General features: G+C 43.9%; 1 protein-coding gene across 1 annotated transcript in view; it reads left to right on the forward strand.

Annotated features, from left to right (window-relative positions):
* Positions 1–8,024: 8,024 nt before the first annotated feature.
* LOC134038961 (cAMP-specific 3',5'-cyclic phosphodiesterase 4D-like) overlaps positions 8,025–27,006 on the forward strand; it is a 159,406-nt gene continuing 140,424 nt past the window's right edge. The window contains exon 1 of the mRNA XM_062484688.1: positions 8,025–9,769. Coding sequence (XP_062340672.1) covers positions 9,684–9,769 — 86 coding nt within the window. The 5' untranslated portion in view covers positions 8,025–9,683. The remainder of the gene's footprint in view (positions 9,770–27,006) is intronic.

A 27,006-nucleotide genomic window follows, 5' to 3' on the forward strand; every position in this document is an offset into this window, starting at 1 on the left:
GTCAAGTAGAAGAGTATTAATGAGAGTAGCAATTGTTGTTCATTCAGACGTCAAAGGATTATTCCAAACACTATTCACTGAATAAAAACAGTGTTTAAGATATAGCAAAACTGTTCATTACTATGGGATTAACATCATCCAATTTCAAAAGACTAGTTATACTTTCTCATTACAAGCTATGCAATTTGTAATACTGTAGTCTGACCTTCATGCCAGAGGGAGATATGTTGCCATTATCACTGTATGTTTAGCCTGGTCTTTATTGTTTTTAAAGTATGTAGAGACTCTCCAATCATCTGGTTGCTTTGTAGTTACACATTTCTAGACTAAACTGATAGTCATGCAGTTCCAGTGGAGACATACATTTAGTCATTTAGCAGACGCTCTTATCCAGAGCGACTTACAGTGAGTACAGGGACATTCCCCCGAGGCAAGTAGGGTGTAGTGCCTTGCCCAAGGACACAACATAATTTTGCACGGCCAGAATAGAACGGGCAACCTTCTTATTAAAAGCCAGATTCCCTAACCGTTCAGCCATCTGACCCCCTATAGAACTTGTGTGTCATATTTAAGTGAAAATAAATTACTTACCCAATCAGTCACTGGTTTCCCTCCCATTGGTGCTGACTCACGTCCACACAAACTGCAACAGGACTCTCTTTTGAAGACTGATAGATATTCAACAGTCAGTAAATCCATAAATACAGTATGTGTTTAAATGTATTGTTTCAATTTGTTATTACAAACCTGAGCTTCCTATAAGTGTCTCCGCAAACTCCAGTCTCTTCTTTGCCATAGCTGGCTTGGAGGGGTCTAGAGTTATTTGCTGGGGGAGGTTTGGAAAGCTTTGCACAACCTGCTTAGCCATCTATAGATCAACAGGGAATGTTATGTTAATATCTGCATGACAGTTCAAAAAAGATAGGTATTATTCTAAATGTGTTAAAAAACAATGTTCACCTCACCAGAAAATCGCTAATCTCTGAAAATAGCATGAAATCTTCACTAATCTCAATATCTTTTTCAAATTTGTGTCAAAAAATCTCAAATATAAACCAGATTATTCTAATAATGTCTGGCCTACTTCCACACCCTTTACTTTTTCAATTAAACTTTTTAAAAAATGATAGAAAATCGTTAATCTCTACAAATAGCATGAAATCTTCACGAATCTCAATATCTTTTTCAAATGTGTGTCAAAAAATCTCAAATATACACCAGATTATTCTAATAATGTCTGGACTACTTCCACACCCTTTATTTTTCCAATAAAGTTTTGAATAAAATTCCAATTAATCGCTAATCTCTGAAAATAGCATGAAATCCTCGCTGATCTCAATATCTTTTTCAAACTTGTGTCAAAAAATCTCAAATATACACCATATTATTCTAATAATGTCTGGCCTACTTCCACACCATTTACTTTTTCAATAATGTTTTTACATTTACATTACATTTACATTTATTCATTTAGCAGACGCTTTTATCCAAAGCGACTTCCAAGAGAGAGCTTTACAAAGTGCATAGGTCACTGATCATAACAACGAGATAAGCCACAAAACATTGCGAGTAGCCAAAACATGAAGCACACATTGTGAACAACCAAAGTAAGTGCCAAAGGGAAGAACCATAAGAGCATGTAGTTAAACAAGTTACAATTAAACAACATGAACTGCTATAAGTGCAAGTGTACCTGTGAAAAAAAGACAAGCAACAATAATAAAAAACAATATATCACAGCGAGTACAAACAATTTTAAATCAGTTACCACTAACCACAAGAGCAACAAGTCTCTGAGCAAGAGTCATTGTGATCCTTGAGGGAACTAACATCGGGTCAAGCGAACCATTCCTAAGTACCATTGTACTCCCGGAACAAGTGCGTCTTGAGCCTTTTCTTGAAGGTGGAGAGACAGTCAGTGTCTCTGATGGAGGTGGGGAGTTGATTCCACCACTGGGGGGCCAGACAGGAGAAGAGCTTGTGTTGGGACCGGGCGGTCTTGAGCGGTGGGACCACCAGGCGGTTGTCTGAAGAAGACCGTAGGTGACGGGTGGGGGTGTAAAGCTGCAGGAGAGACTTGATGTAGACGGGTGCAGTCCCGTTCACCGCTCGGAAGGTCAATACCAGGGTCTTGAATCTGATACGGGCCATGATAGGTAGCCAGTGGAGAGAGATGAGGAGCGGGGTAACATGGGAGCGTCTGGGTAGATTGTAGACCAGGCGGGCTGCTGCGTTCTGAATCCTCTGAAGAGGGCGGGTTGCACATGCTGGTAGACCAGCGAGCAGCGAGTTGCAATAGTCCAACTTGGAGAGGACAACTGCTTGGACTAGCAGCTGGGTGGAGTGCTCAGACAGGTATCTCCTGATCTTCCGGATGTTGTAGAGGGTGAATCTACACGACCGGGAGACTGCAGCAATGTGGGCCGTGAGGGAGAGCTTGTCGTCCATGGTAACCCCAAGGTTCCTGGCAGAGGATGAAGGGGTCACCGTCGCAGATCCCAGGGTGATTGAGAGATCGTGGGAGATGGAGGGTTTAGCCGGGATGATGAGAAGTTCTGTTTTGGCGAGGTTCAGCTGGAGGTGGTGCTCGGTCATCCAGGCGGAGATGTCTGTGAGGCAGGCCTCAATCCTAGCTGAGATCCCCGGATCGGTCGGGGGGAACGACAGGTACAGCTGCGTGTCGTCAGCGTAGCAGTGGTAGGAGAAGCCATGGGAGGTGATGATTGGTCCAAGTGAGGTGGTGTACAGAGAGAAGAGGAGGGGTCCAAGGACGGAGCCCAGTGGGACACCAGTGGAGAGCTGGCGAGGGCCTGACAGTTTGCCTCCCCAGGAGACCTGGTAGGATCTTCCCGACAGGTAGGATGAGATCCACTGGAGTGCAGTGCCAGTGATGCCCATCTCAGAAAGTCTGGAGAGCAGGATCTGGTGGTTAACCGTATCAAACGCTGCAGAAAGGTCCAGCAGAATGATGACGGATGACCTGGAAGCCGCTCTGGCAGACTGGAGGGCAGTGGTGACTGAAAGGAGAGCAGTCTCTGTGGAGTGGCCAGTCTTGAAGCCCGATTGGTTGGGGTCAAGCAGGTTGTTCTGAGAGAGAAAGTTTGACAGTTGGTTAGATACAGCATGTTCAATTGTTTTTGAAAAGAAGGGTAGCAGTGATACTGGTCTGTAGTTCTGGAGGATGGCAGGGTTAAGGGAGGGTTTTTTGAGTAGAGGGGTAACTCTAGCCTGTTTGAAGGCAGAGGGGAAGGTGCCGGAGGTAAGAGAGGAGTTTAGGACATGGAGAAGAAAAGTTATGATGGAGGGGGAGATGGTTTGAAAGAGAGGGGAGGGGATAGGATCAAGGGGACAGGAGGTGGGGCGATGAGAGAGAATGAGGTCAGAGATCTCTGCCTCAGACAGGGGAGAAAAAGAGTTTAGACATTTAGTTGGGTCAGTCATGGAGGGTGAGAGGGTAGGAAAGGTGGGTTTAGTGAACCGACTGCTAATGTCGGCGACTTTTTTCTCAAAGAAGGAGGAGAAGTTGTCTGCTGTCAGGGTGCAGGGAGGGGGTGGGGGAGGTGGGTTAAGAAGGGTGGAGAAGGTAGAAAAAAGTTTGTGGGGGTTTGAAGCGGAGTTAATTTTGTTCAGAAAGTAGAGGGTTTTAGCACCAGTTATGTGAGAAGAGAAGGATTTGAGGAGGGAGTGATACTTATCAAGGTCCAGACCGCTTTTGGACTTGCGCCATCTCCTCTCAGCTGCCCAAAGGGTGGACCGTTCTTCACGAATAACATCCGTAAGCCACGGGCAGGAGGGAGAAGATCGCGCAGGCCTGGTTGACAGGGGACAGAGAGAGTCAAGTGATGCAGTTAAAGTGGTTAAGAAGGTGTCGGTGGCAGTGTTAGTGGGGTGGGACGAGAACTCGTCAATGGGGGGGAGGATGTTACAATAGAGGAGAAATGGGAGGGGGATAGGGAGCGGAGGTTGCGCCGGAAAGTTACAAGGGGAGGGGAGGTAGGAGGAGTTGGAGGGAGAGAGACAGAGAATTGGATAAAGTAGTGATCAGAAATATGCAGTGGGGTTACAGAGGTTAGGTCAGTGATACAGTTACGTGTCAGGATGAGGTCTAGCTGTATGCCTGCCTTGTGGGTTGCCGGTGTGCTCAGCAGCGTCAGGTCAAAGGAGGTCAGGAGAGACAAGAAGTCGACGGCCTGCGTTCCTTGGAGGTGGATGTTGAAGTCCCCAAGGACTATCAGGGGGGTTCCATCATCCGGGAGGACGCTGAGGAGCATGTCCAGCTCCTCCACAAAGTCGGCTAGCGGGCCTGGTGGGCGATAAAGAACAATTAAGCATGCTTTGATAGGATCAGTTAGCATCACATAATGGTGTTCAAATGATTTGGCAGTAACAGGGAGTGGTGTGGATGTGTATTTAATATGTGGGGAAAGAAGCAACCCTGTCCCACCACCCCGCCCGGTTGAGCGGGGTGAGTGAGTGAAGGAGTGGTTGACGGAGAGAGCAGCTAGAGTTGCAGTGTTCTCAGGGCGGATCCATGTCTCTGTCAGCGCAAGGGCATGAAGAGAAGCATGAGATGCAAACGCTGGGATGAAGTCTGCCTTGTTCACAGCAGACTGGCAGTTCCAGAGCCCTATAGAAAGAGAGAGGGCAGGTGGAGAAGATCTGGATAGGTAGTGAAGGTTAGAAGTTGACCGTATATACTTTGTGATATATCTACGTCTACGAGTAGTGTAATGAACGGGAATGCTGAAGAAACACATGCTAGCTATGAATATGTTCTAGGTGGATTAGAATACAAATAGGGTGATGCTTATCAGAAGAGGTGATCCGCCTCGTCGGCCATCCTCGGTGGACTCCCGCAGGTAGCCTCCCTGTCTTTGTTCGACCGAGTATTTATGCACCAAGGCTGCCAGACGAGGCTGCCTCTGCAGTGCTAATCGCCTAAATATGCTAAAGGCGCAGAGTCAGATGGCAGTCACAAAGTACACTCAGTAAGACACTATTCGCTCACACCCTGTGTGAGACACAATGTTTAAGCCTGAGCACACTTCTAAGTTCATAAGACATAACTTTAATAAGCACAATACATAACTTTAAGATATGCATCCTTTATAAAGTCGTACGAACATTGTTCCTGTTGCTATATTCACTAGTGCACAGTGCCCGCAATGCATTCGGTGATTAAGATGCCACACATATTAATAACTGGGATTATAGATAGTGACGTGCCCGTGATGCAGCTGGTGATGACAGTTCAAGAATTGTACTGTAATGTATTATACATTTTTTACTATGCACACATGTTGCACAGTCTTTTGTTTTTAAATTTTTGCCACGGAAGTGCCTTGCCCAAGGACACAACGTAATTTTGCACGGCCAGGAATCAAACCTGCAACCGGCAACCTTCTGATTAATAGCCTGATTCGCTAACTGCTCAGCCATCTGACTCCCAAAGATAGATGATTTTGCTGTCCACCAAGTTGTGATAGGCTGTTTAATTTCAATTATAATGAACATCACGTTACTTGAAATATAGTATGTTAAGATGTGTGACTTTTGAAATATGACGACGTGGTTAGTTGTTGTATTTACCTTATTTTAACAAGCCTTCAGTCCCAGCACAACCAGCGGGAAAGACTGCTAGCTTTAACATTTGAGCAGCCAGGCTGTGAAAAGTTCAGGAAGCGTATGCTCGCGATTGGGTCAGGCGAGTGTATGGGTGGGACCTCGATTCCGCGGCTCCACCACCTGATCACTACTACACCGACACCACCAGATGGCAGCACCCGTATCCAGGATATGTTTGTACAGTGGAAGAGAGTGGAGATGTGTCGTCCATCTACGTATATACAGTCTATGGATGAGATTGATAGTGATTCATTGGGATCCTCAGATAAAGGCAACCTAGCAGATGCACACAAACTTACGCATACAGTACGCAAACACACAATGAGTGTGTTCATCAGACACAGATGATGAATTGGGTGTGATACACAAAATACTAAACTGAGTAAGTGAAGGAGTGCAGCTGTAGTTTAGCTTTTTAGGGGCATGCCCAAGCTGAACATCTGTGGTAACAAACCTTTTTTTCTTCTCCCAAAAAGCTAGAGGGTGTGGATGAAGATTTGTTCAATTTATTTTTAATGGCAAACTGGTCTTAACCCTCGTGCTGCCTTCGGGTCACATGACCCAAAGGTTCATAACGAACCATTGTTGTGTTTACCCAATTTTACCCAATACAAAAACAAATAAAAATAAATTTATTTTAACCATTCCAATGTGGGGGGTCTGAGACAGCCCGACAGTTAAAAGAAAATGCTTCACTTTGTTTTTGTATGAGGTAAATTTGTCGCAATACGACGGTGGGTCACAATGACTGATGGGTCAGAATGACCCGAAGATAACACAAGGGTTAATCATAAAACCTAGCACTTGCAATGAATCACAGAACAAAGCATGTGTCAAAGCCAGATTACTTTTCCCTAAATCGTACATCAATGATGGAAGTAAAGAAGGTATCACTTTGGGAGGAAGATACTCTTGTGTGTGGGCTCACTTGTTTGTTTGCATGTGTGTCTGGGTCTTACATTCTCTTATGAGGTGACCTGTGAAGATGGTGTGTGGGGTACACATTCCTGTCATGAGTGTGACTTTGAGGAAATGTGCATCTCTTTATCTCTTTCCCTATTCCCCCTTCCACCGGAGCCCAGTGACATTGCTGTTTGTGGTATTGACTCTTACAACTGCATCTGTATCAATCAAATCTGCATTTAAGTATGTGACAACATGTTCCACAATAACTGTACTTAGTAGAGAAGTTCATGCTATTAGTAGTGCTAGTAGCAGAACTGTGATCATTTATCCACGTTTTAGGGATCATAAAACCCCTGGACCAAGAAATTGTTCTATAGCTGCTTTCAGATGAAACTAATTAAACATTACTGGGTAGGTAGGTAGGCTGGCATGTAGGTTGTAGCATTGTGTGTGTGTGTGTGTTGTAAGGGCTATATCATGTGTCTTTACGTCTGTCAGAGTACAACCTGATGTAAAACCATTCACAGCAGTTTCTCCACATCTCCATTCTATTCTCTCCAACCATGCTGTGTAAGGTTGACAGCTGGATGTGACGGCTGCTACTGTTCTGGCAAAGGCCACATCTCTCAGAGGAGACTGAGCTGTGCGGAGCTCAGTGATACTAAGTGACTTTTGGCGTCAGGCTGTCGCTGGAGCGCACCTGAGACAAAGTGACGTCTCCCGTCATGCTGCCCTGTGAGTAAATGGGGAGAGTAGACTGACAGTCATCACTGCTCTTGACGCTGTGGACAGGAGCACTTGGAGCCCTGTTTAACTGCAGTGAATATCTGGAAATTGATTGTTATTTGATATTACCATGTCTACTGACTACACAATGTCATGTTGCTGTAAATGTAAGAGATGTATGTGTCCATATAAAGACCCAACCAAACAAGTAAAAAAACCAAGAGAGAGTAATGACTTCAGCTTCGCATTACTGGAAAGTTGCCTGTTTACAATTTACTACTTGTCCTAAAATGGCATGAACAAAGCATGATGGGGCCCACTAAAGGTCTTGCTGCCCTGTCTCTGCAAAAGTACAGAGCATTTGGTTCACTTCAGACTCGGCAATCCTGTAGTTCTTAAAGGGCTTGAGGGACAGTTCGATTTAAGATATTCTCTCAATTCTGACTTTTAAAATGATAGGATAAAGAACTGTAATGGGATTTTAAAATATGAAAAATGGGAATCCGTTTCATGAGTGTTGGATATGTGATTAAGTTATTTTGAGGATTCATAGTTCAGAATGTTCCAACATTTTGACGGACACACTGTGGAACTTTTCCTACTTCCGTAAAAGATTTGGTACATAATGAACATTGTGACAAACCTAGTCATTTCAAAAACTGCACCACACTGCTTGTAGGAAAACCCCTTATGAGAGGCCCCACTGACTGACGGTGCCTCCGAGATTAGTGAGCACACACACATACACTCGCCTGTCTCGCACTCACAGTTACACTGCTGCTGACTGTAACTGGTTCTGAAGCCCACAGACAGACAGGACAGGGCTTCTTTGGAAATGGACACTGATGGACATAAGCAAAGGGTTTTCATGGAGCCGGCCAGCTGAAGGCAGTCATATAGGATCCTACCTTACTGGAACCTTCTTAAGAATTATAAGGACGGTTCAGAGGCACCTCTGGATTGGAGAGGTTTATTCCTTCACAGAGAACTGAGCATGAGGGACACAGACAGGGAGATAGTGTGTATATGACTGAGGTGTTTTTGTCGAGTGTGAGGAGAAGTGACAGTGTTTATAACTGTGATCTGGCAAAGGTACTTTAGATTGTCTGTTGAGTGTGTGCATGCGCTGTTAGTGTGTGTGTGTGTTAGTCTGTGTGTGTGTGTATACTATATGTGCATGTCCCACACACGCTACAGGGCTTAGGAGTTTTTCACACAGCTTGATGTTTCATTGAATGGGATATCCTCCTAGGTGTCTCCTCCTACAGTCCCCCCGTCACCCCTTCTTTGCTGGGTTTCTGTGGGATATGACCAGGAGACCAGGAGGACCACAGCACCAACCAGAAACCAGGGACCTTGCTCACAGAATACACCAAGGTCATTTATACTACCTCTGTGGAGATATGTACCGCTACCAAGCTTTCCCCCAGCCTTGAAACTCAAATATCTGCTGTCATAAAAGGATTAAACAAGATGGTGAAACGCAAAGAAATACAATTGTCATTGGTTGCACAGTAGCACCTGTAATGTATCTTGCTAGTGCTGGATATCAAAGATCGATGGGCATATTGTTTTGGGTTCCAATTGGATGAGCCTTTCACTAGCAATTATTTGTGTCTGTGAGTGTTGTCTTTTTGGCCCTTTAGACGTTTTTAAAAGGGAGAATAAATAAAGCAATAATAGCTGAATATGAGTGGAAGTTAAGCCACCCCCATGGGTTCGACTGACCAATGACATCAACAAAAGAAAAATAAAGGCTGAGCTTCTGTTTTGTTGACGATGGCATCAGACAAAAATATGTTTGGGTTCAGGGTTGCAAGGGTTTTCTCAGAGAACATTGTTATTCCACTTAGATGTCCAGTGTGATTGAAAGAGGCAGGGCAACTGAAGGGGAAGATTCCGAAAACAGGAAAGCATTTGATGGAATCCAGTGATGAGTTTTCTTCACAATGACTAAGTACCGGAAGGAGTTTGATGTCCTGGCTGGAAGACTTCCCAGGAAAAGGCAGAAGAGAGACAACCATGCCAATCTTAAAGGGAAAGAGAGTCTTCTTGACAGATTATTTTTTACTTAGCCAAAAAGGCTGTAAGAAGTAGAGCCATATATACCCAAGTATTGTTGCACACACATCGTTTTCTGCCTTACCTCTGCACCCTGGACCAATATTTACCATGTTGCTGTAGTGGATACCCGTGACCTAAATTTTTTCTCCAGGATAATAACTTTACTCCAAGATGCCACAGGGATAATGTCTTCCTCTACCACATTGAAACCCCCCAAAGCGTTGAGTGAATTTCGAACTTCAGAATTATGAGAAAGGGAAGAGGGAACTAAGCCATCAGGCAAAGCTTTTGAGGCTTGAGGTCTGTTTTGTAGTAGCAGAACAAAGCAAGTGGCCTCCTCCCTCCCTTAACCTTTAGCTTAAATGAAGGCTGGTCGCGCTCAGGTAGGACGGGAGACGAAAATGATGCACGTGAACAACTTCCCCTTCAGGAGACATTCCTGGATCTGGTGAGTAGGCCTCTCTGTTTAAACTGGAGCGCCTGTGGGAGATTACGAAATGGAAAAAAGTCCAAACTGAAATTCTGGCATTTGGGCAGGGTGTTTGTGTGTTGTGTGTTCGGTGTGTGTGTTGGGTTTGGGAATTGTGTGTAATTATGCATTTGATCTTTTTGAATAAGCTTGTGTGTGTGTGTGTTAAATCTGCTGGTGTGTGTTTTGCCTCTTAATGACTTGACAAGCGCACTTGTCAGAGCAAGCCTGTTTGTGGACGTGTAAATAAGGAGCTTACTGCTCCAGACCCAGTCATTTCTGGGAAGTTATAGTATTTGTAGTGTAAACATGACTCCCTGTGGGCCCACACCCATACAGTGGCACTTAGAAGGATGTGGAGGAGACCACAGTGGTAAATAGGTCACCCTGAAAAATTCACAGGAGTCTGATGTCAAAAGAAGACAAAGAGGCAAGGCATTGGATGAGGGAGGTGTCCATATTAGCCAATAAGAACTGCTGTCGGATATTGTCCCGTTGCTTGTAATAGGCCAAAACTTGACAGCACAGCTCTTTGTGTTAAATATAATGATAGTAGCAATTCTGTGTGTATGTTTTGACTGTTATGTCATACATTTCTCATTGTTTTTGATAAGTCTACTTCATTTACATTTCATTTAGTCATTTAGCAGACGCTCTTATCCAGAGCGACTTACAGTAAGTACAGGGACATTCCCTCCGAGGCAAGTGGGGTGAAGTGCCTTGCCCAAGGACACAACGTCAGTTGGCATGACCAAGAATCGAACTGGCAACCTTCGGATTACTAGCCCGATTCCCCCACCGCTCAGCCACCTGACTTCATGACATAGCTTAGAGAAAAAAAGAATACTGTACCTGTCAATTAAAACATCAGATAACATACTGCCACTGTGAACTGAACACACACATACACAGGTTTCTAACACATTGATTGATTGCAGAAAAGGTATGCATTACGAAAATAACTCATGTTCAGGATAATGAACAGAGAATATTGACATGCTGACAAACTTACCAAACGAGCACTCTACAATTATATCAGCCTGCAAAAGTTCAAATATGAGAGCAACGTCAGAGGAGCTACTTTGAATGGAAAGAAAGAATGTGCTGCTCATCTCCTAAGGCAACTAAACAAACAGAGATGTCATAAATGTAGGTTGAGGTACTGCGAGAGAGAGAGAGAAAGAAGGAAAGACGCATAGGTAATGGTTTGCCTGCACAGATGACAATAAATAACTCCCTCTTCCAGGGAATGGGTGCTACTTATTTTCATCTGCTTACTGCCATTACAGCATTGAGTACAGAATATGTGTATGTCTACTTATTTAACTCACATTTACCCCTCGAATCAAAAGGCAACACTTTGAGACCTGTGTGCTGGCTATAGGCCTACATCTGTGAGCATTGATTGATAACTATAATGTGCAACAATGAGATTACCGTAATGGCACCCTTTTCTACGCTGTAATTTTAAAAATTAAATTACCACACTTTTTCTGTAAATTATACGTGTTTTTTTTCTGTATTTCTGAATTACAGGAAATACAGATAGAAAGACAATGGCAAACTATACATTTATATTTTGACATAAAAATTACAGCCAAATGTTGTTACTTAAAAATACACAACAATGTCTGTTTTTTTACAAATATTAGTTACATTTTCACCAAAATGTTCTGTTAAAACACATAATTTCAAAACTAGCTATTTTAACAGTTATTTTGCAGATATTTACTTTCATCCCACTGACAAATAACTTCTTAATAACATAATTTTTGGTTTAGACATATAAACCTTGAATTGTGAACTGAGCTTGGGGAGTTGACGTCATGCAATCCCAGTGTTAATTGGATAATTGACAACTGATTGTGCTCCCAATTATTGCTGATGTATTTCAGGTGTGTGTGTCATGTGTCATGTGCTGTCTATATAAGCTGATGCACCTGCACCAAATAAAGGAATTGAGTGTTTTCTCAGAACTTGCGTCCAGTCTCTGCATGTTATTTGTCCTCCCAAGTTTATATATATTGAGTCGGTATATCTAGCAGTCAAGCTCTGTTTAACAGGTTATGGGCCCAGATGCGTTTGACGTTTGTGCGCAGAGATATCCGGCGTGAGTAGCCACGAGAAACATTTGTTTGTATGTGCATTTGAATGCGCGTCTCACGGATTGGAGTGCCACACCATGAGCGAACGTACGAGTTCACGTTGGTCTCGTCTTGTGTTGGACGGAGACGAAAAGAACTATGAACTATGGGAGACAAAGTTTTTGGGCCATCTGCGGTTGCAGAAATGGAAGGACACAATTTTGAATCGGCCCGCCGATGGCGCGGAAGAAAACGCACTGGCTGAGGATGCGGCGAAGAACGCGGAAGCGTACACGGAACTTCTCCAATTCCTTGATGATAAAAGTCTGTCTCTGGTCATGCGAGAGGCGTGACTATTATGCAGGCAAGGGTAAGCCCCGCATTGTATGCCTGTATACAGAACTGACTTCTTTGCAAAAGATGAGTAGTGAGTGTGACTCATTGTCATACGCGCCGAGACCTCAATCACAGCGCTGCGTAATGCTGGAGAGGTTTTAAGCGATGGACTATTGGTTGCAATGATTTTGAAGGGGCTGCCAGAATCATTTAAACCTTTTTCCATTTTTGTCACTCAAAGTGATGAGACTCAGGGCCTCATGTACTAACGCTTTTGCGCCCACTTCAGGCGTATTTGTTTCGCAATTTGCGCGTAAAAGCATGGCGAGGTATGTACAAACATGCCGCACTGAGGTAAAAGCGCAGACTGCCTGTCGCGGGAACTGAAAATGGCAAATTGCGCTTTTCCGAGTCATACATATGCATTCACGGGAGGGTCAAGGGGAAAGTGGGAGTTCCCATGAAGAGATGGGAGGAGATGCGCCTAATTATGTATTCCGCGGTATGTACAGAAACCGCCCGTGAAAGCGTGCTTCCATTTTGCGGTGAAAATTATCCGCCTTTTAAAAGCAGGCGTAAACCAGGATGCGGGTTTACTCGCTTATGCTTCCTGGTGAAATGGCAGCAGTAATCCGAGCCAGACGGCGACATAGGCAAAGGAGACAAGCTGAAAGGATTTTTGGCACAAGGATCACACTTTTTGATTTGAGTGAACACAAAATAATTACGCGTTACAGATTAAGCAGCCATGCAATATTACAGTTACTGGAACAAATCAAAGATTACATTGAATCTTCGACTCAGCATTCACATTCCATTCCAGCAGTTGTTAAACTCCTCGCTACATTCCAATTTTTGGCATCAGGATCATTTCAATCAGTCATAGCATCAGCAGTGGGAATATCGCAGTCTGCACTCAGCCGTATCATAGCACAAGTACTCAACGCTTTGCTACAGCGCACTAGTGAATACATTCATTTCCCCACCACTAATGCCGAAATAACACGCATCAAGCAGTACTTTTTTGACAACGGCAACTTTCCGAATGTACCCACATACCAACTGTCCCCCCGTCACTCCAGGAACACGTTTACAGAAACAGAAAACATACATATTCCATGAATGTGCAAGTTGTATGTGACGCAAACATGCTGATCACAAACGTTGTGGCCAAATTCCCTGGGTCTGTCAATGACAGCTTCATATTCCGCAATAGTGCCATCTATCAAAGATTGTGCAAGCAGGCTTTTGGAGAGACGTGGCTACTTGGTAAGCATTGTTTTTTTTGTTTGGTATGGGGATGTTTCACATGCAGTAAACCTAACATCTATTTATCTAGCCATCTGCAGTATCTGCACACATTATCAAACACCCCATGCATTAATACCACACGTTAATTTATCTTCAATATCTTTTAATTATGTTCTATATTTCGCTGCAGGTGATGGTGGGTATGCCCAACAACCATGGCTAATGACCCCATTACACTGCGTACATTCCCAAGGGTTCAAAGTATCTAACCATGTAAAGTAATTCGTCCAAATACAATGTTTTACATTCATGAATATCCATTATCCTTTGTTTCATTATGCAAGTTAGCTGACGGAAGAAACAACTTGTTCACATAAATGTATATGTATGTCTCTGTGGAGTCTTCAAAATAAAAGTCGATTGCGCAATATGGTTGACAGAATCAGTGTTCTTTGTGCGCCAATCCTGGGAATCAGATAAAGCACTCCAATGTGTTCATGCTTCAGTTTTTGTGGGGGGCAAGTACCACCTTTCATTAGAGATAACAATTATGAAAAATAATACCTTTTTATCCTAAGTATTTGACCTTGGTTACAAAGGGTCATTTTGGAGTCTCCAAAAGGCCCTTTTAGAAAACGCCTGGATGTACTCTTATAAAAACATGTGTCAAATATGAATATATTGTGGTATTATGTTTGACTTTTGATTTGAGTCAGGTGGTTGAGCGGTTAGGAAATCAGTCTAGTAATCAGAAGGTTGCCGGTTTGATTCCCCACCAGGCCAATGACGTTGTGTCCTTGGGAAAGGCACTTCACCCTACTTGCCTCGGGGGGAATGTCCCTGTACTTTCTGTAAGTCGCTCTGGATAAGAGCGTCTGCTAAATGACTAAATGTAAATGTAATGTACACAACCCAACAGCAGCTCAGAGAAATTATAACCGGGCACACATTCAGACGAGGGGGGTGATTGAGCGCACATTTGGGCTCTTGAAAAACCGGATGCGCTGCTTGGACCGTACAGGTGGAGCGTTTCTGTACACACCAGAAAAAGTGTGCAAAATCGTCGTCGCTTGTTGCATTGTGCACAATATCGCCATTCGCCACAGCATGCCCCTGGACGTTCCAGAGGACATGGAGGAGCCACCAGAAGACATGGATGCATTGGGTGGGGTACACCCACAACATGAGATGGCTGAAGGCAGACGTCTGCGAGAAGATATTGTCCAGAGATATTTCACCTAATGTGAAATAATGCCTTGTTGAAATGAGTTGTATAACCTTTCTGGAATCCTGTTAAATTTGCCTGAAAACGCCTAAACAGCATACCCAAAGTAAATTGAAAGCTGTTCTTGAACCATTTGGAGTACATGCATGTAAATGGTCTCTTTTGAAAGCTGACACTGAAGTTATTTCCCCTGTTGTCAGGACCCCTGTCAGTCATACTAGTGTTGAGTAATAGAAGTTTGAACACAAGGAAAGTGAAAGTTTCTATTTCCGCCTAGATTTTGTTTTGAAAACAGAGGCCTGAAGAGGCCTAGAGGTGGTAGGTATTAGCTGGAAGACTAAATTGGACCACAGGTTGAAGCCTTACCCAATTCAAATCAAAAGTCAAACATAATACCACAATATATTCATATTTGACATGTTTTTATAAGAGTACATCCAGGCGTTTTCTAAAAGGGCCTTTTGGAGACTCCAAAATGACCCTTTGTAACCAAGGTCGAATACTTAGGATAAAAAGGAATTCTTTTTCATAATTGTTATCTCTAATGAAAGGTGGTACTTAGAACTATCATATACAATAGCTAAATCCCTAATTAGTATTACTGAAACACAAAAACTGAAGCATGAACACGTTGCAGTGCTTTATCTGATTCCCAGGATTGGCGCATAAAGAACACTGATTCTGTCAACCATATTGCGCTATCAACTTTTATTTTGAAGGCTCCACAGAGACATACAAATAAGGTATTAGCATTTTCAGCTAGCTCTCAGCTACAAGGCTAACGAGCTAATTTCAGAGACCGTCAAAGCCAGTTCGAGAAATTTGTTTAGAACGAGTGGGGGGGGGCAGGACGCACAGACCTAGTTGGCTTTAGAGGGCTGTCAACGGGGCATGGAAGCTCCTATTGGGTCAAACAAGGTGTCAATCGAAAGGGGAGGGTTCAACGGACATTTTGATGCCTTCATATCGTAAATACTCTATTGCTAACCGGAGAAAAGAACACTTATGTGAACAAGTTGTTTCTTCCGTCGGCTAACTTGCATAATGAAACAAAGGATAATGGCTATTCATGAATGTAAAACATTGTATTTGGATGAATTACTTTACATGGTTAGATACTTTGAACCCTTGGGAATGTACGCAGATCAAGTTTTGATGTGTTGTTTGCATACCTGGACGACACTGAACCTTTGAGGGTAAGTAGAGACGTTTGCAACACAGCTTTGGTGTTGTTTACAAAGTAGTGACTGGACAAAGACGTTGACTAAACTTGTTGTTGTGACTCAATCTTGAAATGGTTTACATATCTACAAGCACAAGAATCGTGGATTTCCAATGATGTATAACATGTGTAGTAGTCTAAAAAATATATTTATTAACATTTAGTGCGTAGTAACTGGGGGAGGAGGGGGCAGTTGTTGTCCAGGCCCGCGGGCGGGCCTGGACAAAAAACAGGCTAGTGCACAGTGCCTGTGATGCATTCGGTGATTAAGATGCCACAAATATTAATAACTGGAATTATAGATGGTGCCATGCCCGTGATGCAGCTGGTGATGACAGTTCAAGAATTGTACTGTAATGTATTATACATTCTTTAAGTGGGGGGGGGGGGGGGGGCAGGACGCACAGACCTAGGTGCGTCAAACAAGGTGTCAATCGAAAGGGCAGAGTGTAGCGGACATTTTAAGACCATCCACTCCTAAATACTCGAACCACATCTCCTCCTATGAGCGATAGTGCGTGAGAGACTGAAATAAAAATAATTTGAGAAGGAAGAATGAAGCAACAAGATCGTGGCTATGTGTGTATATAATTCATTGTTTGGACAACTACTCGACATGGTTATATACTTTGGACCTTTGGGAATGTAAGCAGATGAGGTTTTTATGGGTTGTTTGCATACCTGGACCATTCCGAAGTAATGGTAGGTAAGTACAACTTTTTCCTCTGGCTTTGTTGAAATATTGGTCACCGGACAAAGACGTTGACTGGAAGTACAAGTGGAAGCACAAGAATCGTAGCTTTCCAATGATGTACAACATGTGTAGCAGTCTAAAAAATATATTTATTAACATTTAGTAACTGGGGAAGGAGGGGGCAGTGTTTCGGGCGGCCGGGCGGGCCTGGACAAAAAACAGGATAACCCACTGAACCATGTAAAAATAAAAATGGAGGATAAAAATCTTACAAATAACCCAGACAAACAATTGCGTTTTTCAAAATGTTGTATTTATTATCTCCTTTTAGTAGCTGCTTTATCTGACTGTTTGTTCAGACTTGATTTTTCTTTTTCTCAGACAACGCGTCGGTACAGTTGATGGCACAGGGCTGAGTGGTGCAGGTTGAGATGGCACAGGGCTGGGTGGTGCAGATTGAGATGGCACAGGGTAGGGTGGTGCAGATTGAGATGGCACAGGGCTGGGTGGTGCAGGTTGAGATGGCACAGGGCTGGGTGGTGCAGATTGAGATGGCACAGGGCTGGGTGGTGCAGATTGAGATGGCACAGGGCTGGGTGGTGCAGGTTGAGATGGCACAGGGTAGGGTGGTGCAGATTGAGATGGCACAGGGCTGGGTGGTGCAGGTTGAGATGGCACAGGGTAGGGTGGTGCAGATTGAGATGGCACAGGGCTGGGTGGTGCAGGTTGAGATGGCACAGGGCTGGGTGGTGCAGGTTGAGATGGCACAGGGTAGGGTGGTGCAGGTTGAGATGGCACAGGGCAGGGTGGTGCAGGTTGAGATGGCACAGGGCTGGGTGGTGCAGGTTGAGATGGCACAGGGCAGGGTGGCGCAGGGTTGGAGGTTACGGTCATGGCTGCTATGATTGCCTTGAGGCAGTTGTTAGTCTCCTGCTGCTGGCGACATAACTTCGTGACAGCTCGCGTCATCCCATTCACTGCAACCACAAGATCTTTTACTCGCCGACTGTCGCGCCTCATATCCCTGATGTGCCCATCTGCTGCACATCTAACAAGATATTTTGTAGCGCCTTCGTTTGGCCCCTTTGCTCAGTCAAGAGCATTTTATCCAGGTCATCCACCATGTGTGCGGGTGCAGAGGGTCGAGACGAGGTTTCACAGGATGCCGCAGTAGCACCAACATTTGAAGATGTGCTTGCTAAAGGGGAACAATGAAATGTTTGCCTATAGATATCAATCAAAAATATAAAAACACTCCATTTACAATCACCACTACTTATCTTAATCTTAATCAATCAGACTTACCTTCATTTTCTAATGTGGTCTCAGCAGTATCAATGCCTTCCACGCCTTCCACCTGGTCAGCAGCCAGGGTTTGCTGTACAACCTCTTCAAACGTGGTCAATTCCTGTACTTCGGGGGAACCTGCACCAGTTTTCCTTGCCTGTGATCTGTTAAAAGCTACTTTTTCTTTAGTTCGACGTTTAATATCCTGCCACCTCTTTTTCACATCTTCCACTTGCCTGCGTGTTGAGGATATTGCATTAATTTTGTTTGTAATTTCTGTCCATATGGCATTTTTTTGTGTTGGTGTGGAATTCCGGGCTTGTATGACATTTAAATTTGCAGTTACCTCGTGAACAAGAATATCCACTTCATTGTCACTGAATTTTTGTTTGCGCTGTTTGGACTTTGGCTGATCCATGACAGAAAGCGAGAAGGAGGCCCATTCAATTGCGCGTTTAAATGCGCGCAATGTACGGTATAGTGGGCGGAGAAAGGTGCTGATTACACGATGAACTGCAGGTTTCGTAAATACGACCTAAACTGAAGTATCACAGCGTGCGCAATCTGCGGGTTGGCCATGGCGCTAATAACGCTACGTTTGCGAATGTACGTACATGAGGCCCTCACTCTTTTGCGGAGTTCAAGACTAAGTGCTGCCCCAGCAGGCGCAAGTGCGCGCAGCACCGAGAGCGGGGACATTGTGTGTTTCCGTTGTGGCCAGAGAGGTCACAAGGTAAGAGACTGTCAGCGTGGTCAACAGTGGTACAGCCAGGGCGAGAGTACCACACGGCGAGGAGGATGGCAGCAGCAGTAGGACAACGCGCGCGGAGTGTCCGAGGAGACGGATGACAACACCTTTGTGTTCAAGCTTGTGACCAGCGAGCCAGGGAGCGGTGTCACCAAAAAGGGCCTGATGGTGGACACCGGTGCGACGTCACATCAATCAATCAACTTTATTTATATAGCACATTTAAAAAAGCACAGGGAAAGCCAAAGTGCTTTACATTGAGACATAAAATAAATAAATATAAAAACACAAACAAACAAGCTCACTGCAATTTAAGGTAAGTTAAAGGCAAGGGAGTAAAAGTGCGTTTTTAGAAGAGATTTAAAAACAGGAAGCGAGGAGGCCTGTCTGATATTTAAAGGCAGCTCATTCCAAAGCTTGGGTGCAGCAGCGGCAAATGCTCTGTCACCTCTGAGCTTCAGCCTTGTTTTAGGGACTGTCAGCAACATCTGGTCGGCTGATCTTAGGGATCAAGATGGGTAGCAAGGCTGAAGCAGATCGGATAAATATGGTGGAGCAAGGTTGCTCAGGCATTTAAAAACAAATAACAAAAGTTTAAAATGTATTCTGTGGTACACAGGGAGCCAGTGTAGGGACGCCAGGATGGGAGTGATGTGCTCACGCCTGCGGGTCTGGGTTAGCAGGCATGCAGCAGAGTTCTGCACAAGCTGCAGACGGGCAAGGGAAGTCTGACTGATCCCTATGTACAAGGAGTTACAATAATTAAGACGAGTCGTAATAAAAGCATGGATTAATTTCTCCAAGTCAGGTCTTGATAAAATAGGTTTCACCTTGGCTATTTGACACAGTTGATAAAAGCTTTTTTGTACTACACCATTGATCTGTTTCTCAAATTTAAAATCAGTATCAAACTTGACCCCCAGATTAGTGACAAAGTCCTTAAGATACAGTGACAGAGAGCCAAGGTCAATGTTGGGGGAAGAATGACGACTTGGTCCAAACATCATTACTTCAGTTTTGTTTTCATTAAGACTAAGAAAATTGAATGAGAGCCAAGCTTTAATGTCGTTAAGACAGTCTGAGTGGTTGGACTGAGTGGGCATTGTTTTGTGCCAATGGAAGATAGATCTGGCAATCGTCGGCATAAAAATGAAATGAGATGCTGTGTTTCCTAAAAACAGAACCGAGGGGGAGTAAGTAAAGAGCAAATAAAAGAGGGCAGAGGATTGAGCCCTGGGGGACCCCATGTGGAAGAGGAGCTGTTGAAGACACAAAATTCTCAACTTTTACACAGAAGCTTCTGAAGTATGACCGGAACCAGTCAAGGGCGACACCCTTGATGCCCACACCGTGCTCGAGCCGAGAGATTAAAATGCTGTGGTCAAGTGTCAAATACAGCAGACAAATCTAAAAGCACTAGGACAACAAACTTTCCAGAGTCTGTTGACAGAAGTAAATAATTTGAAACCTTCAAAAGTGCTGACTCTGTGCTATGGAGGGCTTTGAACCCTGACTGGAACAGCTCAGTGATGCCATTATCTTCTAAGAATGGTAACAACTGATTGTAGACAACCTTCACAAAATTTGGAAATGTATAAAAGATTAGAGATGGGCCTGAAGTTGGAACAGAGGGAGGGGTCGAGGCCTGTTTTTTTTAAGTAGGGGTCGTACTGCTGCATGTTTAAAATCCCCAGGTACTGTACCAGAGGAGAGGCTACTATTGACAATCTCAAGGACGCTTGGTCCAATTGTCGCAAGTACCTCTTTAAACAGACGAGGGGGAATGGCATCTGCAGGGGAACCAGAGGGCTTCATATGACTAACTGTGTCCTTTAAGATGGAGAGGGACACCGGCTCAAACTGAGCAAATACAGATGTGCAAGGCAAAGGAATCGAAGGGTCATAGGAGGACTGAGAGATGCAGGCTCTTGTAGACACAATTTTATCAGAGAAGAAGTGGAGGAATTTTTCACAGATTTCAGTGGAGGCATCAAAACCAATAAACTTGGGAGCATCGAGGACAGTATTTATGGTTTTGAACAAAGCACTGGGGTTGTTACAGTTAGAAGCAATTATTTCTGAGAGATATTTATTTTTCTAAGCTTTTACGATCCTCTAGTAGCTATACATAGCCTGGTCCTAACCAGACTCTCGTACATTTCATTTGTACAGAGAGTCTGGCCTCGCTCCATTGTCAAGCGTTGACTTCCTTGTAGGCGGGTACTCTGTTGAAGTTTAAAACTATTGGATCTTCCCAGAGCCACTCTGATCTGCCATAACCAATCGCTAGCGTTTGCCTTAGCCAATTCCTTCACCACTACTGTAACAGAGCTAGCTGCCATAGCTGGAAAATCAAATTTTTCCCGAACCCCGTGGGGAGGAGGGCCACAACATCATGCATGATGTTGTGGCCCTCCATACCTGATGATGACCAACTGACAACTATGAAGACATTACGTTGTCACAACGTTGCAACGATCATCTGACAACGTAACCAAATTACTTTGTCGTTACGTATCCACAACTTTCACTTTTCTGGTTGCCACGACGTAATGTAATTACGTTGTGGCAACCAAACGAAAGTTTTGTCATCAAATTACGTCCTAGTTACGTAAGGGCAACGTAACTGTGTTAGCTGGGTGGCCACCAACAAAACTCAGCAAAACTTGTTCTTGCTCCGGCTTTAGTTTATAGATATTCGGCAGTGTTGCCACAACGGACCGAATGGCTTCGCTCAAATCTTTCTCTGCCACCATTACGGAACTACAACACAAACTAGCGCACGATATCAACGTCATCGTTCTCAGCCACTCCCTCTGTTTGCTGATTCGCCGGTAGAAAATCAACCGGAGACATCTGACTGACGTACCTCATGGCCAGACCTAGTACAGAAGCAAAACATGCAGCCTGTTCTTTTTCCACCTGCGCTCCGCTCTCGTGCACTCTTGTCTGGCAGCACAAGTGACGTCATTCAGCCAGGGCTCGGGCGTAGGTTTGGTGCGTCTGCTCTTCAAGGGAGCGATCATGTCCAGTGTTTGTAAACAAATAGAATGAAAACTCAATGCCAGCTCCTCAGTATCCAAAAACATAGAGGCTTTAGAGTTATCGTTTAGCTCACAGAGACCAATAAAAGCTGAAGAGAACAGAGCTGGAGTGGAGGAGTTAAACATGCGACAGCGTTGGGGAGGAGCGCATGGTTTAACCGGACACCGAATGGGGATGTCAAATAAAATCGGCATGTGATCCGAGAAAACAGCGTCACAAATATCCAAATTGGAAACGCACAAACCGTGCGAGAGCACTAAGTCAAGTCTGTGCCTGAGTTCATGGGTAGGACCACACACAGATTGCACTAAGTTAAAAGAGTCAATGGTCATTTAAAATGATTCTGGAGATCGGCTCATCTGGGCACAGGTGTGAATATTAAAATCACCAATAATAAGGACACGATCGTATTTAGGCACAATTTCAACCAGGAATTCAGAAAAGTCACTTATAAAGTCCTTATTATACTTGGGCGGTCGATAGATGACAGCACACTAAACAACATGAGAGCAGCCCAGTTCAAATAAGCAAAGTTTGAATCTTGTGAAGGAGGATTGCAGGCAGATGTGCCGGCATTTAAAGTCATTTTTAAAAACAACTGCTATTCCTCCTCCTTTCCGACCCGACAACCGCGGGGAATTTAAAAAGCAGCAATCCGGTGGTGAGAGTTCAAAAAGAGAGGTGGACTCACCAGAACTCAGCCAAGTCTCAGTTACACAGAGAAAATCAAGTCCACGGGACATAAAGAAATCCTTTAGAATAAAAGTTTTATTTGCCAGCGATTTTGCGTTGACAAGGCCAAACCTGGCACGGACAGGCACATCCGAGGCATCGGCTGTTGGTGGGGCTCATCACAGGGTCCGGAGGTGGCGGGGATTCCCTCCACGCCAGCGGGGACGAGGAGCGCAGGGGCCGCGGGGACGGATTTCCTCATCCGAACCGACTACCGGTACCAGCCAGGTGCAGACAGGATCCAGCGATCGCGGGTGGAAAAAGAGACCAGGTACTGCTCGGTTTCTCCTCCGGGAAGCCGCGGGAATTCGTCCCGAAAGAACCATAAGCTTTACCAGCTGGCCGGTGCGTTTACCCCGGCGGCGTCGGCGTTTGCGCCGAAGGAGTGGAGCGAGGGTGCGCCACAGGTGAATAGGTATCCTGCCGGGGGAGTGAAGCGGTTGAAACGTTGTATGAAACGTTGTATGGCCATCGTGGTCGCCTTTCGCCAAATCCTTGGCAGAGGGGCGAAGATCCAGCAGTGTTTGATGGTCGTACACAAGCAGTGAGCTGACTTTAGAGATAACAATCGACACAAATAGCAAAAACACAAACAGCGTTGCCAGCGAGAGACGGCAGGCCACACACACCGGCGCCATCTTGCTCCTCTTGCATCTTGCATGTAATTTTGATGATGTCATGAAGTTGGAGAAAGTTGTGGATGGAATGTCAATCAGGGGTAAAGCGTCCAAATCCATGATATGTGAAGTGTGTACTCAAGGCAAGTTTACTCAGGGCAGGAACAGGAAGCCTGATATGAGAGCCAAATCAGCCTTAGAGCTGGTTCACACTGACTTGGCAGGCCCCATTGAGTCCAAGGAAGGGTATAGGTATACACTTTCCTTTACTGATGACTATTCGAGTGCAGAGTTTGTGTACTGTTTAAAGCACAAGAGTGAAAATGTAGAAGCCACAGAGAGGATTTTAGCCGACACAGCCCCATGTGGGAAAGTGAAGTGTATCAGGTCTGACAATGGTACCGAGTTCACAGGGCAAGGTTACCTCCTGCGTGGAAATAGAATCAGACATGAAACATCAGCACCATACTCACCACACCAGAATGGCACTGCCGAGCGTAACTGGAGAACCCTTTCTGACATGGCTAGATGTATGCTCTTTGAGAGCCAGTTAGCCAAGGAGCTACGGCCGTATGCGGTCCAGACAGCAGCAGTGGTGAGGAATAGATGTTTCAACAATCGCACCAGAGAAACACCTTACTTTATGCTGACAGGAAGGAGACCTAATGTCTCCAGGATGCAGCAGTTTGGTACTGTGTGTTACGCCTACAGGCAGGACAGGAAGAAGCTAGAGTCAAGGTCTGACAAAGGCATCTTCGTTGGTTATGACAAGAACAGTCCCGCCTATATGGTCTACTACCCTGACAGCAGGAAGGTGATAAAGCACAGACTGGTGAGGTTCATGTCCTGTGTTGAGGGACAGCAGACTGATGACATGTCCGACGATGACAGTGGTGTGCAGGTGAGATCAAGCCAGAATCTCCACGGGAGGCTAGGCCAGGTCCAAGTGATGAAACAAAAGTTCTGTACATCTTCAGTCAATTCTCAGAATTTAAAAACAGCACTGGAACTCAGCAGGGTTGATGATTCCCAATAGAACGTGAGCCTGATCCCGGGATCAGACTGAAGTTTTCTCCGGACAATTTAACTTATATAGTCTTCTCCCCATTGTATGTTAATATGGTACGATATTTGTTGGTTTCGTAGACATTAGGTAATCTTACAAAGCGGATCCCTTGTCTCAGGGGATTCAAAACAGGTACTTTCCTACATAGACACTTCTTCCAATTAGGCTCTTTCTGACCTTGAACAGCCAGCTGCATTAGGCTTCTTATGACTTATGAGACATATTTGTGGCCTTTTGCCCACAAATATGTCTCATAAGTCATAGCTGTGCGTCCTGGTCCTTTATGAAAGCATACACATGCTCCTCTCCCCCACTCATCCTTTAATATTTTAAACCTTATTTTTGGGCTTCATGTTTCCTACTATTGTTTAGGAATAACAATAATCAGCAAACAGCTTTGCATCTGGTTTCCTATAATATAACTTGTAATAATATGGTTTCCAATAATATAGCATATACCAAAGAGTGATTACAAATATCTTTAAGTCCATAATCATTAACCATCTTCATAATTACAACAGTATGATGTTTTTTCCACATCAATCCCCCCTGTGGGACTTGCAAAGTCCCACCACAACCCATGCTGGAAATACCACTGTAATTATTAAACAGAAACAATCATGGTAGAACTTAAACAATGATAAAATACAAATAGTCAAAGCATTGAAACATCAACATCATACACTTTAAAAGCATACAAGTTGACCGTTGAAACATCAAAATCAAAAACTAGAGAGGGTACAATTTCTGGGGAAATTGTAGGGTGTGCTTGCTTGCGTCGGTTGGACAGGGGTCCGTTTTTTAATGACATTTTTACAACTGATATTTCTGTATTTTATATAAAAATGCATACTTATTATTTATAAAGATGACATAGATTTAAAAGCATTTTTTTTTTGCTGCTCATTTACAACTGAAAATACTAGTGAAGTGTAGAATGAAATGGATGTCTTCTCATTTCCCCAAGAGGCAAGAGGCAGCCTCATCGTTGAATCAAAACGAATACATTTGGCAGACCGGTGTACAAATTGACCTAATCTCTATGACTTAAACATCTTTTTAAGTTTTTCCCTTCTCGTGATATTTTCATGCATTTAGCCTACTCATTGCATTCATTCATTAATAAAGAACCCCCTTTGAAGATTATTCTACGACGTTACCCGGCAGTAGAAGATGGAATCGCGATTCAAACAGTACCATCTGCTAACTGAAAATATGCCCCCCAAAACGTAAATAAGCTTGACATTTATTTAGTGGAAAATCGCTCATTCATAAAAAGCTCACTGGTAGCGATCATTGTCAGTAACAACGCAAAATGCGATATAGCCCTGTGTGGAGAAGCTGCACCGGTAAATTGTACTACTACGGTACAGTAGTAGTACAGACTAGACTACTGCTGTGTTCGTCTTGGTAGCGATTGCGTTGGTTGAATTGGATTTAACGTTCCGTTGTACGGTTTAGGCTGAAATTAATTATTTTCATGAACAGATTGACAAAGTTTAGGCTGTGGCAATGAAGTTCAGGTTAGTAGTTAGATAGACTTTTGATTTAAGTAAAGGGAGTGCCGAACATGTTCTGTCGCCGTTTGACTTCCTACAGCTGTGTAAATGTTTTTGTAGTGTCTCGCGTAGGCTACAGCGTTGCAGTGATACACTGGATTGAAACCACAGGTAATGATAATTTCACCCACTAATCGTTTACTTGTAATTTAATGTCATAATAAATCCTACAACGAAAATGTATATGTGAGGAATGTTTATTTTAACGATTGAAAACAGATAACGCTACATCATAGACCACTGTAGTATGTGTTGCCCGGGCAACACAGGCTAATGTCATGATGCTAATACTTCAGTGAAATAGTATACTACTGTTTACGAAAGTAGATGTACTTTCTTAATAATATCAGCTTATACTGTACATTACACATCACAATTGTGTGTCATATCACAAAGTAAAATGAGTAAATAGTTATCACCCTGGCCTCTTTGCTTGTGGCGTTTCTGCAGCTGCCTTGCAGTAAAGCTATAGTTAGCCTAGCTATCCCCCAAGTTAACAGATGCGAAACGAATGTTCTGCTACAGGTAGTCACGCGTGTTTTCGTGACGTTAGTAACGTCAGTGACTGTGGCTAGCAAATTAGCCACCGTTAGCTTCACTTTTCGCCACAAAAACTTAACTTCAGCCTAAACCATGCAACGGAACGTAAATTCCAATACAAGCAACTCAATCGCTACCAAGACGAAACTTTTGACACCTACGTTGTCTATGTAGGCAAAATATTGACTGAGTTTTAGGGGGGCGAAAATAAACAATAAATAATAATAAATAAATATATATGTGAGAGAACAAAGGTTGTGCTCTCGCCGAAGGCTTGAGCACACCCAACAAGGCATCGGAAATGTTGATCTTTTTCTTAAATGTCATCATGTGCGAAGCTCAACATAGGTGGCCTGGTGGACTATCCTTCATTCCAATACTCGCTTAAGCTATCAGCTTATTGCAATCACATAGCAGGGGAGTACAATTGTAAGGGTATGGGGGACTAAAACTAGAAACTCCCCGTAGCCAATGACACACATAACACGAGCCATATGGGTTAACTATGCTCATAATGCGACATGAGCATCCGTTCTAGCCTCTACCTAAGTATATGTGACAAACTGAGTCATCGCTAGTCGTCCTACTGTACTGTCTGCCCTTCCACCATCCACACTGAGATGCTTAGCACTGAGGTCCTATTACATATATCAAAATTGGTCCGTTTCACTCGCATAGATCAAAAATAATGTGCAAAGAATACTCCATGTGATGTATATATGACTACATATTGATTATACTCATCACCCCAGCCAGTGGTCGTGACATTCTTGGTTAGTAAATTTGGTGTCTCTCCCTTGACAGTGAGCG

Source organism: Osmerus eperlanus, chromosome 18, assembly GCF_963692335.1.
Source record: "Osmerus eperlanus chromosome 18, fOsmEpe2.1, whole genome shotgun sequence".
NCBI lineage: Eukaryota > Metazoa > Chordata > Actinopteri > Osmeriformes > Osmeridae > Osmerus > Osmerus eperlanus.